Below are 16,837 nucleotides of genomic sequence, written 5' to 3'. Positions count from 1 at the left end.
ATGCTGCAGGCAGCAGTACAGGGGTCTACTCAACAAGCTGCATCTCAGGTGTGGGTGAGGGGTTCCCTATCAATGCCACCCCCTCCAGCCGCTTCGTCCCCCCCCCCCCCCCAAACAACTGAGGCAAAAAAGTTAAAAACATATAAACTTTATTTTCCTAGTGGCAGTTCCAGGCCCCCACCCCAGGGATCCAGCCCTGGGGCTCCCAGAAACACGAGCCTTCCGTGCCCCATCTACCTAAGTCCCCTGGAGCAGGTGGATGTGTGTGCAGGGGGCAGAGTCAGCAGCAGAAGCCAAATCCTACTTCACCTTGTAGGCCTGTTCCTAGCTGCTGAGCTCCTATGTGCATTGTGGGGAGGGGTGGCATAATAGGGTGCAGGTACCATCTCTTCCCCAACTCAGATGCAGATCTGGCCTTCAGGGATGCCTGGGGCCCAGAGCCATGGGAAGTCTGAGCACAAAAGAGGTGTCTAGCAGCCTGGAGGAGTGTTTTGAGGGGGTTTCACCCCGCCCCCTTGAGAACTTCATCCTTTTGGGTCTGTCCAGCTGTCTCAGGGCTCAAAATCATCACTCTCCTCGGGCAGGCGGGGGGCTGAACCTGTGGGGAGGGAGTAGGTCAGAATCCCCTCCAGAGCAAGCGGGTTCCAGGCACTGAACCAGTTGCAGGGAGGGGATTTTACCTCTGCCTCACCCCGCCCTGCCCAGCATGGGTGCCAGGGTTACCTGTAGGGGGCTCAGAGGCCAGCACCCCCAGACTGTCCAGTGCCCCCTGCTGGTACAGTGCCAGCCTCTCCATGATGCGCTGCCGGGCTGGGTTGATGTGAATCTGGGGATGTAGGGATGGGGTGACCCCTGCAGAGAGAGCAGAAGTCAGGGCACTGTCTGGGGCAGAGGTCACCCAGGCCACAGGGCAAACCCCATCAGGAAAACATTAGGGATGGAGAGGCACACGGTGTTCCAGGAGCGATGTGCCTCAGTTTCCTTGTGTCCTCTGGGGCAGGGGCACACTGCTGCTGGGACCTTGCAAGCACCTGAGACCCTGGGCAGCAGCCTAGAGCTAGAGCCAGTTGCAGGGGGGCGGGAATCAATGGGCTGAGCATAAGAGGCCCAGGGTATAGAACAAGGGGACCCCTGAGGTGCCTATGGCGCAGCCAGGTTGTGGGGGCCCAAAGAAGGACTCCCAGGAGCCCAAGATGTGCCCTCGCATGGGGGCTCCCCTGGAGCAGAGCCCACAGCAAGGGGCAAAGGTCACTCTGAGCAAGCTGATAGGTCAGGGGTCACCTGGACAGGCCTCACCCAACAAGCTCTCCCCCTCCTCCAACAGGCTTTCATCACTCTCCACTGGCTGGTTGAGGGGCAGCGCCAGGATCCTGGGGGATGAGTCCCCCTGAGGGGCAGCGGGGGCATCCCAGGCCAAGGACTTCTGCAACTGCTCGAGTTCCTCGAACACCTGCAGGAGGGGAAAGCAGAGTTGGGATGGATCCCAGGGCTGTGGGCTTCCCTACTTGCTCCCACTCCCCTAGAGCCCGAAGAGAATCCAGCCTCCTTCCACCCCTGCTCTGACCCACCGGCTCCGCCCTTCTCCCACAGCCAGTAGAGAACCCACCACCCCGCCCCCCTCAGCTCCCTACTCCGACCCATCAAACACACCTACCCCCTCAATAAACCAGCCCCTAGTCCTTTGGCAGTTCTGAGAGGGGGAGACCCAGGCATCGGGTACCTGGGCCATTGAGGGGCGCCGTTTGTTGCGTTTGTGGAGGCAACGGGTTGCCAGCCGCCCCAGTGCATTGCCAAGCTCCTCCGGACAGGGCCCGATCCGCAGGTCCACGTGGTTCTGGAAGATCCTGGAGCCAATTTGGGTTGCCCGAGCATCTTGGTCCAGGCCCGGGCTAGTCCCTACCAGCTGTGATCGCCCAGGCATCTCTGAGATATCACCTTCCTCTTCTGCCACAACCAGGTCCTTCTGCACGGCACAGGAGTGAGTGGCAGTGGCAGGACTGTGTTTTGCGAGTGAAGGGCACTGGCAGAGCTGGGCAGGCAGGGGCCATGGTTTGGGCATGAGGGGTGCCCTGGCAGGGCTGGGCTGGAAGGGGCTGTGAGGGCGCGGAACTGGGCTGATGGGCTGTGTGTGGGGAGTGAGAGGCAGGGGCAGGGCTGGCGAGGGCTGCAGGTCGGGAGTGGAGCACTGGCACATCTGGGGAGAAGGAGCTGTGTGTGAGGGGCACTGGCAGGGTTGGAGGGCAGTGGCTGTGGGTCAGAGGTGAGAGGCACCAGCAGGGCTGGAGTGATGGACGGGGTTGTCCGAGGCTATGTCTACACCTGCCCCGACTTCACAGGGGGCGTGGTAATCAGGGCGAGAGGAGACTACTAATGAAGTGCTGCGGTGCCTACGCCAAGCGTCAGACTGTGATGTGCCGGCAGGCCGTGTAGCCGTGGGCACTTCAGTGCCTTTATCCCCCACAAGTAAAGGCACCTGGGCGTAGCATGGCCACTGTGAAGTGCCCGCGGCTACATGGCCTGCCGGCACTTGGCGAATTTGCCGAATGACGTGCTGCGTATGCACCACAGCACTTCATTAGCAGTCTCTTCTCACCCTGATTACCACGCCCCCTTTGAAGTTGGGGCCGGTGTAGACAAAGCTCGAGAGTCTCACCAAGTACTTTGTCCGTCCCTGTCTGTCTGTCTCTAGGGCCCGTCTCCCCGTCAGTGTTTCCAACAGCACCTGGGGGGCCAAAGCAGGTTGCTGAAGGCTCCAGCATGCAAGGCTCTGGGGGCAGATCCCCCAGACCCTTCCGCATCCCTGTTTTGTGCCCCGGCTGGTTCAGTGAAAGCTCTTGGTGGGGGCTCCTGCTTTGGTACCTCCCCCTCCACGAGGGAAAGGGGGGTGCGGCGTAAGGACACGAAAGGGTAGCCTGTGCCTCTGGGCCACATTCCCTGTGAGCTAGGCACTTGGGTGGCCACTCAGGAGAGATTTCCACGCGGCCCAACCGATTAGCGGACTGGGGGTTCCTGCTGGGGGCAATGCACAGACGTTTGTTCCACACGGGCTTGGAAAAGATTAGAGCCAATGTTGACCTGGACTGGAGCCCAAACCCTCAGCTGGCAGGCATGGCCCTGACCTCCCCCATGTCCTGCACCTGGCCTGCCCCATGCCCCAGGCAGACAGCGCCCCCCATGCACCCTGGGCTGGAGAGCCAACAGCTGACTGGTTAAGCAGCTGCTTAAGGGAGGACATGGATTAAGTGTTTTGACTGTTGACACCCTCAGCCTGGAAGCTGCAGAGGGCCAGGGGCCGTTACTCACCACGCCGTAGCTGTAGGTGTCAATGGCAGGGGACAGGGCCCCACTTTGTACGTACTCAGGGGGCAGATAAGCTAGGGTGCCCCGCACTGTGTGGGTCCGGCCCAGGCTGGCACTGAGCCCTCTGCTGGTTGCCCGGCCCCACCCCGCCCGCGCCAGTCCGAAGTCACCCAGGCGGGGGCGGAGCACTGCATCCAGCAGGATGTTAGAGCTGCGGGAGGCGGGGGGAACAACGCAGGGTGAGATGCTGCCCCAAGGCCACCAAATACGCCCACTGCTCCCACACTCCCTCCCCATCACCCCTTCCTGTCCTCTCCCTGCTGCTACAGCCCCCCTCGCTCCTTCCCCCCATGGCCTCTTCCCGCACCCCTGCACTCCCTCCCAACCCCCACAGCCCCTCCATGCCCTCATTCCTCCCCCGCTCCCACAGCCCTCACTACCCACATGGCCCCCACCCCCACACTCCCCTCAGTCTCTCTCACAGCCCCTCACCTCTTAATGTCTCCATGAATCAGGCTGGGCGTGTCCTGGTGCAGGAACTGAACAGCTCGTGCTGTCCCCACCAGCACCTCCAGCCGCTGGGGCCAGGACAGTGGGGGGCGCCCACCCTGAGGGGGATCAGAAGGGCTTGGTGGTTGTGGGGCCTGCGCATCCTGTTCCCCTTCTGACAGGGGCAGAAAGGCTGACAGACTTGCTGGGGCTCTGGGTAAGGCTGGTGGGGGGTGGGGATCGGCCCCACAGCGACTCCCCGCAGACCGCGCTGCACTGCCCTCCCAGAGCCATTGAAAGGGCCTGGGGTGATCTGAATCACCAGGCCACAGGACAACTGCTACTTTTGCCCTCATTGGCAGGCCTGGCCCCCCCCAAATCTTGCCAGTGGGCAACAGTTCTCGGGGGTGGGGGGGTTGGTGCATGGGATGGGCTCAGCACAAAAGGGCAGCAAAACCGACTCGCCCCAGGCACTTGTGTTGGGCCCAGGGCACCCCACCTTGGGCACGGACAGTCGCAGGCCTACGGGAACGTGCTTCTCGCTCACTCCCCTAAAGTGGCAGGAATGGCTCCAGGGAACGCCCCTTTGGCTTTTGGGGGCCAGCCCCACCCCCCGCCCCCGGTATGGGACGGGCCTGACTCTACCTGGCCACTCAGCCCATCCTCCAGGGACCCATTGGGCATGAAGACGTAGACGAGGCAGAAATGGTCCTGCTCAGCACAGAATCCTCCGAACTCCACAATGTTGGGGTGCCGGAACCTGGGGGACAGGGTTTGCCCCAAATACTTGGGGCCAGGGGTGCAGAAGGTATGCTGGGTAGGCCCCCTAACTGCCGAGCTGCAGCCCTCCCCCACAGTCCCGCTAGTGCCCCCTAACAGCCTCCTGCAGCCCCCCCCAGTGCACCCTAACTGCCTCCCATGGCCCCTGCCAGCCCCGCTTGTGCTCCCAACTGCCTCCCGCAGCCCCCCTCCAGCCCCACTGGTGCCCCTCCCTGCCCCCCCCGCAGCCCCCCCCAGCCTCACTGGTGCCCCCTAACTGCCTCCCGCAGCCCCGCTCGTGCTCCCAACTGCCTCCCACAGCCCCCCTCCAGCCCCACTGGTGCCCCCTAACTGCCTCCCGCAGCCCCGCTCGTGCTCCCAACTGCCTCCCGCAGCGCCCCCCAGCCCCACTGGTGCCCCCTAACTGCCTCCCGCAGCCCCCACCAGTCCCGCTGGTGCCCCCTAACTGCCTAGTGTAGTCCCCGCTGCCAGGCCCCCCGGGGCCCCCTCACTGCCTCCCGCAGCCCCTGCTCACCGTGACAGTTTTTCCACCTCAGTGAGGAAGCTGCTCCAGATGTTGCTCCAGTCCAGCTCTGCATCCTGGGAGAGGAGGGGAGTTAACAAGAGCCAGTCACCAGGCCCCCTATGGCAGGGGCGCAGAGGGGGGCAGAGCAAAGAATTCTGGGGAGGCCCAGTGTGGGAGGGCTGGAGAGGAGAGTGGGTGCACCAGCGGGACGGGAGTGCAAAGGGTGCTGGGTCAGCCGTGTCCCGTACCTCCTTGAGCCGCTTGATGGCGTAGTCGGTGTTGCGCAGCCGGGCCCTGTACACGCACCCGAAGCCGCCTTCGCCCACCTTGTGCCGCTCTGCGAAGCCCGCCGTGGCCTGCAGCAGCTCTGCCAGGGGCCAGGCAAAGGGCTGGGAGGTGGGGCCCAGGGCCGAGTCCACCCTCTGTGGGGGCAGAGAGACACACACAGGCAAACACCCCCCCAGAGCACGAGGACTCTGGCTGTGGGTGCCAGGGGGTCTGGGTAGGGCTCAGTCAGGCCCCTGTTCCCCCACAACCGTCGTCACCAATGCTGTCCCCACTGACACCCTCCACCAAGTCCTACCTGCTTGGCAGGGGGCGCAGGCAGCAAGGGGCCTGGACACCGGCTGCTGGTGCTGAGCAGGCTGCTGGGTGGGGCACTGGGCAGGGGCAGAGAGGGGCAGGAGGGCTCTCCTTGGAGGGCAGAAACAGGGAGTGTTAGCAGGTGAGCTTCTACCCCCTGCCTGATTCCCCCTCCTAGGGCTTTTCTAGGCAGCTGCCCCATGGGGGTGGGAGTTACCTGGTGGAGGCTGTGGAGGTGGTTTTGGGGGGTCCCAGGCAGCAGTCCAGGCTCGGCTGTCACCAGGAAGGGTGGGGGGTGCTGGCGGTGCTGAGGGAAGAAGTGGGGCTCTCAGGATGGGGGGCTCAGAGGGAGGCTGCCCTGGGAAACAAAACTGAGTTAGAGATGGAGATGATGCACAAAGCACAGGGGCCTGCCTTCTGCTGGTCAGCACCTCCAAACCCCACCGGGGACACAGGGCACCCACCTCTCCCCTCTACTGCTCTGCACCCCCAAACCCCACCAGGGACACAAGGCACCCACCTCTCCCCACTGCTGCTCTGCACCCTGAAATCCTCCCAGAGACACAGGGCACCCACCTCTCCCCTCTACTGCTCTGCACCCCCAAACCCCGCCAGGGACACAGGGCACCCACCTCTCCCCACTGCTGCTCTGCACCCTGAAATCCCCCCAGAGACACAGGGCACCCACCTCTCCCCTCTACTGCTCTGCACCCCCAAACCCCGCCAGGGACACAGGGCACCCACCTCTCCCCACTGCTGCTCTGCACCCCCCTTGGGGACACAGGGCACCCGCCTCTTCCCTCTTCTGCTCTGCACCCCCAACCCCGCCCCGGGACACAGGGCACCACTCTGGAGGCGGGAGGCTGGGATGGCGGGGAGGAGAGCCGGCTGCGGGCCGAACGGGGTCCGTGGCGCTCACAGCTGGCCAGGAGGTCCCGGGCCCGGTACAGCTCCAGCTCGTCCAGCAGCGAGAGCAGCTCCCCGACGCGGCCGTTGCGGTTGGCCCAGGCCCAGAGCAGCCGCTGGCTCCGGTCCTCGGCCCGCTCGCAGAGGCGCAGCTCCACCTGGTCCCGGGCGATCCGCGAGGCTGGGGGCGGGGAGGAATCAGCCCCGGGCGTGTCCTGCCCCCCGCCGCCCCCGATCTCAGCCCCGGGCGTGTCCTGTCCCACCCCCCATCTCAGCCCCGGGCGTGTCCTGCCCCCCGCCCACCCCCACCTCAGCCCTGGGCGTGTCCTGTCCCCCGCCCCCCCCCCCCCCCGGTCTCATCCCCGGGCGTGTCCTGCCCCCCGCCCACCCCCACCTCAGCCCTGGGCGTGTCCTGTCCCCCGCCCCCCCCCCCCCCCCCCCCCCCGATCTCAGCCCCGGGCGTGTCCTACCTCCCGCCCCCCCCCGATCTCAGCCCCGGGCGTGTCCTACCTCCCGCCCCCCCCCCCCCGATCTCAGCCCCGGGCGTGTCCTGCCCCCCGATCCCAGCCCCGGGCGTGTCCTGCCCCCCGCCCACCCCCACCTCAGCCCCGGGCGTGTCCTGTCCCCCGCCCCCCCCCCCCGGTCTCATCCCCGGGCGTGTCCTACCTCCCGCCCCCCCCCCCCCGATCTCAGCCCCGGGCGTGTCCTACCTCCCGCCCCCCCCCCGATCTCAGCCCCGGGCGTGTCCTGCCTCCCGCCCCCCCCCCCGATTTCAGCCCCGGGCGTGTCCTACCTCCCGCCCCCCCCCCCGATCTCAGCCCCGGGCGTGTCCTGCCCCCCGATTCCAGCCCCGGGCGTGTCCTGCCCCCCGCCCACCCCCACCTCAGCCCTGGGCGTGTCCTGTCCCCCGCCCCCCCCCCCGGTCTCATCCCCGGGCGTGTCCTACCTCCCGCCCCCCCCCGATCTCAGCCCCGGGCGTGTCCTGCCTCCCGCCCCCCCCCCCCGATCTCAGCCCCGGGCGTGTCCTGCCCCCCGATCCCAGCCCCGGGCGTGTCCTGCGCCCCTCCCCCCCAGATTTCACGTCCCCCTTCCCGCCGGCACGCCCCGGTTCTGCCCCTGCATCCGTCCCACGCCCGCCTTTCCGTCTAGCTCTGTCCCGTCCCGTACCGAAGCGCTCCCACTCCGCCCGGCCCAGCGCGTCCATCAAGCGGCAGAGGCCGCACACGAGCCAGGCCGGCAGCTCGTAGAGGAAGCGGCCGGAGCCCGGCCCGGTGCTGGCCATGCCCCGCGCGGCCGGCGGCCACGTCTCCTTTAAGAGCCGACTTTCACACCCGGATGGCGCGTGCGCACCGAGCGAGGCGGCCGCCCCGTTACGCCATCTTGAGAGCGGCAGATTCTGCCCACGCAGCGCTGTGCCGCCATGTGGGTGTGGCCGAAGCCGGAGCCAGGCACGTCATGTTGACAGTGCGTCTCCGTCATGGACGTTGAGGGTGTTCCCCGTCGCCATGTTGAGTGTGGCTGAAATCACTGCACGACAGCTAAGCGCGTAGAGCCGCCATCTTGGGTGAGGCTCTGCCGCAAGGGCTCGGGGCCGCGGCACTGGGGGCGGAGGGGGGAGGGAGTTACGGGCCCGATGCGGGGGGGTTGGGGCAGCGGAGGGGATTACAGCCGAGGTGCAGCTGGAGGGGGCTGGCTGTTGGTCGGGCTGTGGCTGTGGCTGTGGCTGCAGCTGCAGCGAGGTCCGGGGCTGTGGCGGGGCTCAGCCTCTGGGAGCCCAGGGAGCGATGCCCTTTGCTGCCCGGGTCCTGTCTTCGCTCCCAGCGCTGGGCACTGTGGGGCAGGTGTGTGGGGGGCCCGAGTCCCTGGGGTAATTCCGCAGCCCTTTTCCGGGGCTCAGAAACCCCCCCGCCAGCACATGGGGTTAGGCCTCGGCTGAGCCTCCCTGCGGCCTCCCCTGCCCCCGGGTCGCTGCGGCACCAGCCGCCCCCGTCCCTCTCCGCCAGCGACTCCTGCGCTGGGGAGGAGAGACCCTCAGCTAGGGCAGCTGTGCCGCGGCCGGCAGCGTGGGCTTTCTTCCGTGCCCGCCGAGAGCCGAGCTTGCAGCCCGTCAAACCTGGGCTGCCTCCCACTGCTGTGCAGGCGGCTGTGGGCACAGGCTGAGCGCGTCACTCCCAGCTCTGGGGTAGACACACCTGCCGCCGCCTGCGCCGTCGAGATGTCAGCTCGCTGTCCGTCGTCGGCAGCAGGCGCCAGCAGCCAGGCCCTTCGGCGCGGGAACATCACGGAGACAGGCAATCGGGAAGGCTGTCATCGCATCTGTTCCCAGCCGAGCCGCACGGCCGCTTCTCTGCTCCGGCCTGGGGGCCGGGGGCCAGACTTGCCGGCATAATGAATGAGCTCAAACAAGCCTTGGGTTCAATCGACACAGATTTATAGATCAATTCTAGCACAGAGTACAGTACTTACCAACAAGGAGATGCAAACTACAGCACTGAGAGAACGGATGCTGAGTACTTGAGTTGCATTTGGACCTGATTTTACATGGCTAAATTTTGAAAACCAAAAAGACGTGTGTTTTGGTTTTACACGGACAAAGAGTTCAAGTATGAAAACCAAAAGTCTTTCCAGAGCATTGTGGTGGCTACTTTCAAATGGCCCAGGCTCTCTCAAACAACAAAAGACACTCAAAAAGAATAGACATTTGTAGGTTTTTTGTTTTTCTTGTAAATTTATAAGGCAAACTTTTTATATAATAAATAAGGTACAATGATTAATCTGCGTGGACTTCTTTGAAACATATACATGTACATTCAGATGGATTTTGTTGTTTTTGCTTTTAACTGAAATGATACAAATTCTTCCTTTAATAATTGCTTTTTTCCTTTTTTAAAATCTCTCGTTTGAAATAGTCAGTGCTTTCAGACGTTTTGGCGGTACACAAAAACTAGAAAAGAACGTGTCCAAGATTTATTTCAGAAAAAACAATCTACTTTGGGGGGGGGGGGCGCTTTTCGTAAAGCAATTGTCCCAAATATGCATCCAACAGATGCAAATATATCTACAGTTAAGGTGGGCTTGGAACAACACAGGAATTGAAAAATCTGATGTTTAAGATTTAAAACAGTTGCTTGAGTCAAATTCCCCAGCTGTGCCCCAATCAAGTTCCCATTTGGCATTAATTCTGCTCCAGAATGTTGCTAAGAAAACTAGTTTGGCCACTGCTAATTTAGTGAGCCAGGTTTCCCCTCTGTGATGGGATGTGAATCAGGAATCTCAACAGATCCTTTTTTATTGCCAATATAGGATTCAGATGCCAGGATCCACCAGATTCCTTTGCCATGGGACTGTCTACCTCTAGCTCTGCCCAAGATGATGTCAACCGTGCAAGAGGGTCACCTGCTAGGATCAGAAACCATTTACTTTAAAATAGACCCTTGAAAACAGCACCACTCTAGGGTCCACCCAGCAATCGAGCTTGTGACCCAGTGCACGTAACTGGACCGGCATAACTACTTCAACTTCTGGGTCCAACCCTCTAAACATTACACATTCTCCCCAAACTCTGCTAGAAAAACCCAGGTGCTCTTTTTTTTAAACAACTCCTTGAGTTTAATTAATCTGTGCCTGGCCAGTTCAGGAGGGAGAAAAGCCACTGGGATTCACTTTAAGAGGGATTTAAAGGGCTGTGGGCTTTTCCTCATCAGTCTCTCATCCAAATTTGGAGCTGCTGTCACTCAAAAGATAGTTGATTTTATCAAGGAGTTTGACCCTGCTGTTGGTGGCAACTTCACCATGCTCCTGGTTTTTAAGTAATGCTAGGTTTCTCCCTTTCCACCTCCTGACAAGCCAGCCCACTGCACTTTTGTTCAAACAGGAATTCATCCCAGGAAGATCTGGCCTGGAACTCTATGAAATGACAGACACAACCAGCTTGGTCAATGGCTTGGAGAATTTAGAGATGGTGTTGACTTGATCTTTCCAGGGTGAGGTTCTGATCAGCTCTGGCACAGCTCTACTGTGTCAATGGGCCCAGATTCAATAAGGGGCGTCAGTCAGTGCTGCTCCCCTGCCAGAGGGACGGACCACAGCATTCAGAGCGAACTAGCTCTCGTTAATGGCATTTCTGTACACTTCAGCTCTTCACTTTCACTTTGACATGGAGTTTGTTAAAGACAATCACTGGCTGGTTTCCATTCCGAGATGACCTAGCCAAGAGTAGCCACTCTGCCCAAGGCTGGGGACTCACCTCGCCAGGCCCTTCATCCCACAGAGGTGCTAGAACGATCAGAAAATGCAACGCCCCCCTGAACCATGAGACGTCATGGACATTGTGGCCGAGGCCAACCCTCTGGTTAAAAGGCTGCACTTCACACTCATCTGGCTCATGTCTAGCCTCAACTCCAAGGCACTCAACCATTAAAGAGGTGGCTCCTGGCTGGACTTGGCAGCAGGTAAGTAGCCGCCCCTTGTGCTTCCAAAGGTGGCTACACAAAAGCAATGACTTGAGTAGATTTTTGTTGGAAGTGGGAGCAAAGCACGTTCAGACTGGAAGCTCTCTGGGGCTCATTATCTTGGGCTGATTTGTTTGAAAAGCATCCTGGTGGGAAGGTTTGCGTTTGGGACAATTACTTTCCAAAAACGTTCACGATACAGACCTGCAGACCATCGCAAAAGGAAAAGAGAAAACACAGAAGATTTCACCAACATTCCTCTGTCTCGTTATTTGTTTAAAACTCGACTGGGCAAGACTAAAAGAAATGACACACAAATATAAAGTCTCGAAACACCACGGTTTTTGTCCCCTCCCCCCAAGAAATGACTAGCAGAGGCAGGGAAGAGTAAAAGTGAACCAAGATCCCAATTCTCTGTGTGTGTGTGTGTGTGTGTGTGTGCGCGTGCGCGCGCGCGCGCGCGCGCGCGCATGTGTGCGTCTTTCCCCAGGATTTTCAACAAGATAGAAGAACAACTTGTTTAAAAACCAAAAAGGCAAAAAAAAGTAACTGAACACCCTCTTGCTAGAGTCAGCTATACACGGGGAGTTTACATCTGTATACAAAGGGCAAGCACTCAGCGTATACTGATTAACAGTCCTGGTAATATTTGGTCATATGACAATCACTACTGAGTCTTGAAAGCGGAAAGATGATGTCTGAGAGAAGCAGAGGAAGGAGGACGCAGCCCCTGACCCTCGGGAGAGCACGAAGCTCCCAACGCATTTCTTTTTTTGCACGCCACTGATTGCCTGTGGGTAGTGGAGGGAGCCCACAGCTTCTCCGCTGTTCCCATCGGGGGTTGGAAGCAGGGAGTGGGAGGGGGCAGAGGGGATGGATCCGGAAGAGGGCCGGAAGACAGCCACGGTGGAAGCAAGTGGACACTTCGGGCTCTTCCCATTCCCCCTCCTTGGAAGTCCAACGCTCGGGCTACTCGTCTTTTGGAAGAACAGCAACTCAAAACTGCTGCCCCCGAGCGGCTATTGCTAACGGAAATGAAAGGGCGGGGGCAGGAGGGTGCTAAGTTTAGGCCCAGACGGCACCACTGTGAGCACATCTCCTGTGCGCCTCTGGGGGGCACCACTGTGGTACACCAAGACAAGAGCTTCCTCACGCCAGGGGATTACCTCACCTACAGAATCACTCTGGGGATGCCAGCTGGCCTTGTGGCTGCTCAAAGTGCTCCAGTGTCCTTCGTGATGGGAGACGCCAGACATCCAGCAGGCAGAATCGTGCCCTTTCGCTGCTACCTGGAGAGCCGTTCCGAGTGTGGCCGAGCGGCTGAAGAGGAAGCGGCAATACGCGGAGGGCAGGGTGGCTCACCTGAGACACACGTGGGCTCAGAGAAAGCGACAGGGGCCAAGTGTGTGCCCATGGGGCTGTTTCCACGCTAAAGGATTGCACAGCCTACACGTTACTGGGGAGCTTCTGAGGGCACCTCTCCATGGCAGAGGCTTTCAGGAGTTGAGACACAAGCAGCGGAGTGAAAAAAACACCCAACCCACTCCCTAGAGCACTAGCCACCCCCTTCATTCCCCCAAAGGAGAGAACCAGAAACACAGAGGTCACTGCTCTAGGCACAGAGAAAGCTACTGGCAGGCAGGTTGGAAGGATCCATTTATCGTCCCTTATCCTATGCTAGTAAGTAGCAGGTGCTGTAAAAGGAGTGAGCAGGAGACAGATGCTTTGAGGGGAATTTTTTAAATTCCCCTCCGTGGCTGTCGTCAGTCACAAGCAGAAAGAGAGGAACGAACAAAAAAGAGAAGGCAAGAGGTAAGGGAGGCATGCAGGAAGGGTGGCAGGAGAGAAGGCAGGCAGGCAGGCAGGCCGGCCATTCAATCCCCACTGGTTTCTATGCCATATCCAGGCAGGTTTTAAAACTTGAGGCTTCAGATGCGCTTCTAGGGGTATGTTTCAAAATAAACCAGAAAATGAAGGAAATCGCCCCCACCTGGCCAAGCCTAGCTCCCACCTCCGGCCTCCCCACCACTGCAAAGGGATCAGCTGATGGCAGGGGGCAGTTTTGTGGGAGTGAGTTGAGTCATGAAGCTCTCCCAGGGCAGGAGATGGGGCCCTGGTTTAACCAGCTCGGCACATTCAGTCTTTGGGCGTGGGGTGGGGAGGGCAAACAGCTGAGCTGGCCCCTTGGAAAGAAGAAGAAGGTGAAATTAACAGCCAAGTGCCCCTTGGGCTCCCTGTCATCTGGGACACCAACCCCCTTCTCTTTGCACATGACAGGCTGGGTAAAGATGGGGGCATGCAGGGAGCCCCAGCTCACCAGCTGTACCTTTCTATAGCCAGATGGGGTCCCGACCTTTCCCACGTAGGACTGCACCGCTGGGCCAACCCATGGCTCAGATGCCAAGCAGCAGAGATGGAGCCTTGGCATGGCCGCTGCCAGGTCCCTGCCCCAAGCCGGTGCCTCTCAGCGAAATCACTGGGCCCTTGGTCTGAGGGGCACTGAGAAGCCAAACCAGAAATTCAATGGCCAGCCCCACCTCCTCCTTCCTTTGTAAAGTGCACGAATACCAATCTGCGCCCTGGCTGGCTGGGCCAGCCCAGGGGCACCTCACTGCAAATCCAGCCCCAGCTGCACTAGGCATGCAGGGGGAGTGACCGGCCCAGCCCTGCAGAACAGCTCAGGCGGCTGGGCCTGGGGAACCTGGCTCTGCACGGGAGGAGCCTTCTCAGCCATGCCTAGCGCCCCCCACCCCTGGGCACTGCTAAGGTACAGGGCTGGATAGGTAAAGCCTCAGGCGCCGCCTGCTCCCCAGCCAGAGGCCCTGTGCTGAAGGGCCACCTGGGGCTGGCCAGCAGCACTGGGGTCCCTTCCAGCCCCAGGAGCTGCTGTGCCCTGGCAGGGGGCTGGCCCAGATTCACTCCCCTGGGCACAAGTGCCCTTGGGCAGGGTCAAGTGCTACAAATGCCCCAGCCTGCATTTGGGGAGCTTTATGAGAACGTGGGGAGCCGGCCTCCCAAGAAGCCAGGGCTGGAGGGCAGGGGCCTGAGCTCGGTGGAGGGGCACCCTGCTGAGCCCATTTGTCTCCTGCGTGCAGGACTGAGTCACACCCTGGCCCCTGCTACGAGGGCCAAGCCCCCCCCTGCAGCCAGATCCTCCCCCGGGGGGGGGCACCCTCCGGCTAGACCCCCTTTTCACATCAAAGCCTCTGGCCCAGGCGTGGGAGCAGGGCCTGGCGCGTGGGGCCCCACAAGGTCAGCCAGGCACAGGGGGCACCATGGATATTAGGCCTTTTTCTGCCAGCTGCAAGGGGTGGGGTCCGGCTGCCTCGGGCAACAGGGCCCAACTCAGTGAGCAGATGAGAAACGGGGGAGCTTAGCTACTTTCAGGGATGGACTGAGGGATCAGCTCCCCACCGTGAGCCCAGAGGCACCTGAGGGCAATGGGGCAGGGCAAGATGCTGAGCTTAGTTACTCCAGTGGTCAATTCAAAGTCACTCCAGATTGCAATGGGACAGGGCTGGATTCTGATCTTCAGACTCACCATGGTGAACCTGGAGTCACTCCTGACCACAACAGGATAAGGGCCAGATTCTGATCTTAGCGCCCGTGGTGCAATCCAGAGTCACTCCTGATTACAGTGGGGACACGGCTGGGTTCAGATATTCGCTCCTGCAGGGCAGCCCAGTGGAGTTTACTGAACCTCCCCACCCAGAACCCGCCACAGGACTCTGAGCAGAGGGACTAGTGCCATCAGGCCCTCCCCAGGTCCCTCATCCCAGGGACGGGGGAGGGGCTTATTTTAACCCTTTTGTCTATCACGGAAAAAAGGCACAGTCCTCCTTGGGGTTCCCCTTCCCTTCCCTTCTGCTCCCCCGACGGGAGGCGGCTGGGCTAGGGCAGCACAGCCTGTCACAGAAACTCCTGGACTCCCCCTCGCAGACCAGCTCCCCCCACTACGTCACAGGTAGTTTCGCACTCGTAAACACCCCCCGCCCCAGGCTGGTTAGTGCAAATGGTTTGCTAAGCTCGGAAGTCGGGGAGAAGTGGAAGAGGGCGGGTGTTCCTGGGCTGCCCCCGTGGGGCTGCCCCCCCCCGCCGAGCAGCAGGCTGTGAGCACCCCCTTTGCTCCAAGCGGGGGCCCACACACACACACACACCAGGGGCCTGACTGACACAGACACAGAGCGCTACTGAAGACCGGACGAGGCTTTTACATGGCACTGGAGAAGGCGGGGGCCCACACGCATGGCCCCCTCGTCCCGCCCACGGGGAGAGCTGGGGCAGGGCAGCCCCACCAACAGCTGGCCTGGTCAGTAGTATACGCAGCAAAGCATTCTGGGAGGAGCTGGGGGAGCACCCCTCTCCTCTAGAAAAGTGCAAAGTGGCTTCCAACCCAGGGGAGGGGGGGTCCCCGCCCCTCACTGTGCTTCTTGGTATTAAAACCGGGGAGGGGAGAGAACTGGGGGTGGAAGCCGGGGTGCAGGGAGGTGGGGGAGGTGCTTTGCCGGAGCCCTACCCGGGAGCAGCTGCCTCTCATCTGGGGGTGTCTGTCTGTCCGTCCATCCCGCTAGCTGTGGGCCGCCCAAAGTCAGCTGACGCGCTCCGAGACAGGCGTCCTGGTATCCACGGCCTCGTCTCTGCTGCTGGGCCGGGGCAGGGTGGTGGGGGCGGGCGCCGTGGAGGAGGAGGAGGAGGAGGACACAGCGTCTTTGCGCTCCCCATCCCCGCGGTGTTTGTAGAGCACAGCAGGCAGCTGAGTCTTAGGCGGCTCCTTAGGGCAGCCGTCGCTCTCCGGCTGCCCCTTGCTGCTCAAGTCCTGAGCCTCAGGGGGGCTCACGCTGTCCTTGGGGCTGGCGGGGGGCTGAGCCAGAGGCGTGGGGGGCAGCTGGGGTGGGGGGTGGGGTGGCTGTGGTTCCTTCCGGCTGGGGGAGGCGGCGGCAGCACTGCCCCCTCGCCCCTTGGGGCTGCTCTCCTTGCTGCGGCGCCCTGGGCGGGGTCCCTTGGGGCTGCGCTCGGGGGGCGGGGGGACCACCTCTAGGGCCACAGCCTCACGGGTCTTTCGCTTCTTGATGGGCAGCACCGTCTCCTGCACAGCCTGGAAGGATGGCTCCTTCATCGCCTTCTTCTTGGCCTCAGCCGCAGCCGGCCCCACGGCCCCCACGGCTGCCCCCGGCTTGCGGCCCCGCTTCTTGGGTAGCGCCTGGGGGTCCACTTCCGCCTTCCGCTTGCGGCCGGGCCGCCGTCCAGCCGCTCCTGGGGTCCCCGAGGTGGTGGCTGCGCCCCCAGCCCCAGGAACACCCCCCGGGGGCCCAGGCTGGAATGGCATCTTGACCAGCAGCTTGCCAGAGCTCTTCTCAATCACCCGCTTGACCTGCACGCCCTCTGCAGTGGCTGCCTTGGGCCGGGCTGCACCACTGCCCTTGGGCCGCCCCCGCCCCCTCCCCGTGCCAGCCCCCTTCTGGGCTTTGGCCTTCTTGGGGGGCCTCTGCTCTCGCCGTGAGGGGCTGCCCCGGCCCGTCACTGTGAAGTCGAAGTCGTTGGGGTCCAGGGAGGTGTCCCCCACCTTCTCGAAGTAGGCGATGAGCTCCACCTTGGAGCGGAAGGCCTTGCCCTGGGGGCTGCAGGCGGGAGAACAAGGGTTAGGAGGGCTCACGCCACAGTGGGCACAAGGAGGCGGGGGACTGAGACGGAAAGGGGAGCTGATGGCGCCCCCAACGCCAACTCAGTGCGTGACTTCCCTAGTTTGGCAACATGGGGGGAGCGGGGATTACAAGTCCCAGCAGCTTCTGGCCACCTCAAAGGCCTGGTGTCTTTCCTCAGCCAA

At 61.7% G+C, this 16,837-nt stretch overlaps 2 protein-coding genes across 3 annotated transcripts in view; both read right to left on the bottom strand.

Moving 5' to 3' along the window:
- Positions 1-132: 132 nt before the first annotated feature.
- Positions 133-8,144, bottom strand: IRAK1 (interleukin 1 receptor associated kinase 1). The gene is made up of 14 exons (XM_075016871.1): positions 7,730-8,144; positions 6,576-6,743; positions 5,874-6,014; positions 5,658-5,767; positions 5,323-5,496; positions 5,084-5,148; positions 4,435-4,549; positions 3,793-3,908; positions 3,304-3,511; positions 2,654-2,722; positions 1,721-1,963; positions 1,297-1,450; positions 724-852; positions 133-598 (listed from the first exon to the last, which is right to left on the bottom strand). The coding sequence occupies exons 1-14, from the start codon at positions 7,842-7,844 to the stop codon at positions 552-554; spliced, it is 1,854 nt and encodes a 617-aa protein (XP_074872972.1). The 5' UTR covers positions 7,845-8,144; the 3' UTR covers positions 133-551.
- A 596-nt stretch (positions 8,145-8,740) lies between these two features.
- Positions 8,741-16,837, bottom strand: part of MECP2 (methyl-CpG binding protein 2) — a 33,419-nt gene continuing 25,322 nt past the window's right edge. The window contains exons 3-4 of one of the 2 annotated variants that reach the window (XR_012648508.1): positions 15,530-16,631; positions 8,741-11,217 (exon numbers count right to left, since the gene is read on the bottom strand). Coding sequence is in view for 1 of the 2 variants with exons in the window: in XM_075016873.1 (XP_074872974.1) it covers positions 15,602-16,631 (1,030 nt within the window). In the remaining variant the exon portion in view is untranslated. Of the gene's footprint in view, positions 16,632-16,837 lie in introns of both variants that reach the window. The other variant, XM_075016873.1, reaches the window with a different exon arrangement.

This window comes from Carettochelys insculpta, chromosome 22 (assembly GCF_033958435.1).
Source record: "Carettochelys insculpta isolate YL-2023 chromosome 22, ASM3395843v1, whole genome shotgun sequence".
NCBI lineage: Eukaryota > Metazoa > Chordata > Testudines > Carettochelyidae > Carettochelys > Carettochelys insculpta.
This window is presented reverse-complemented; position numbering and strand designations above follow the sequence as displayed.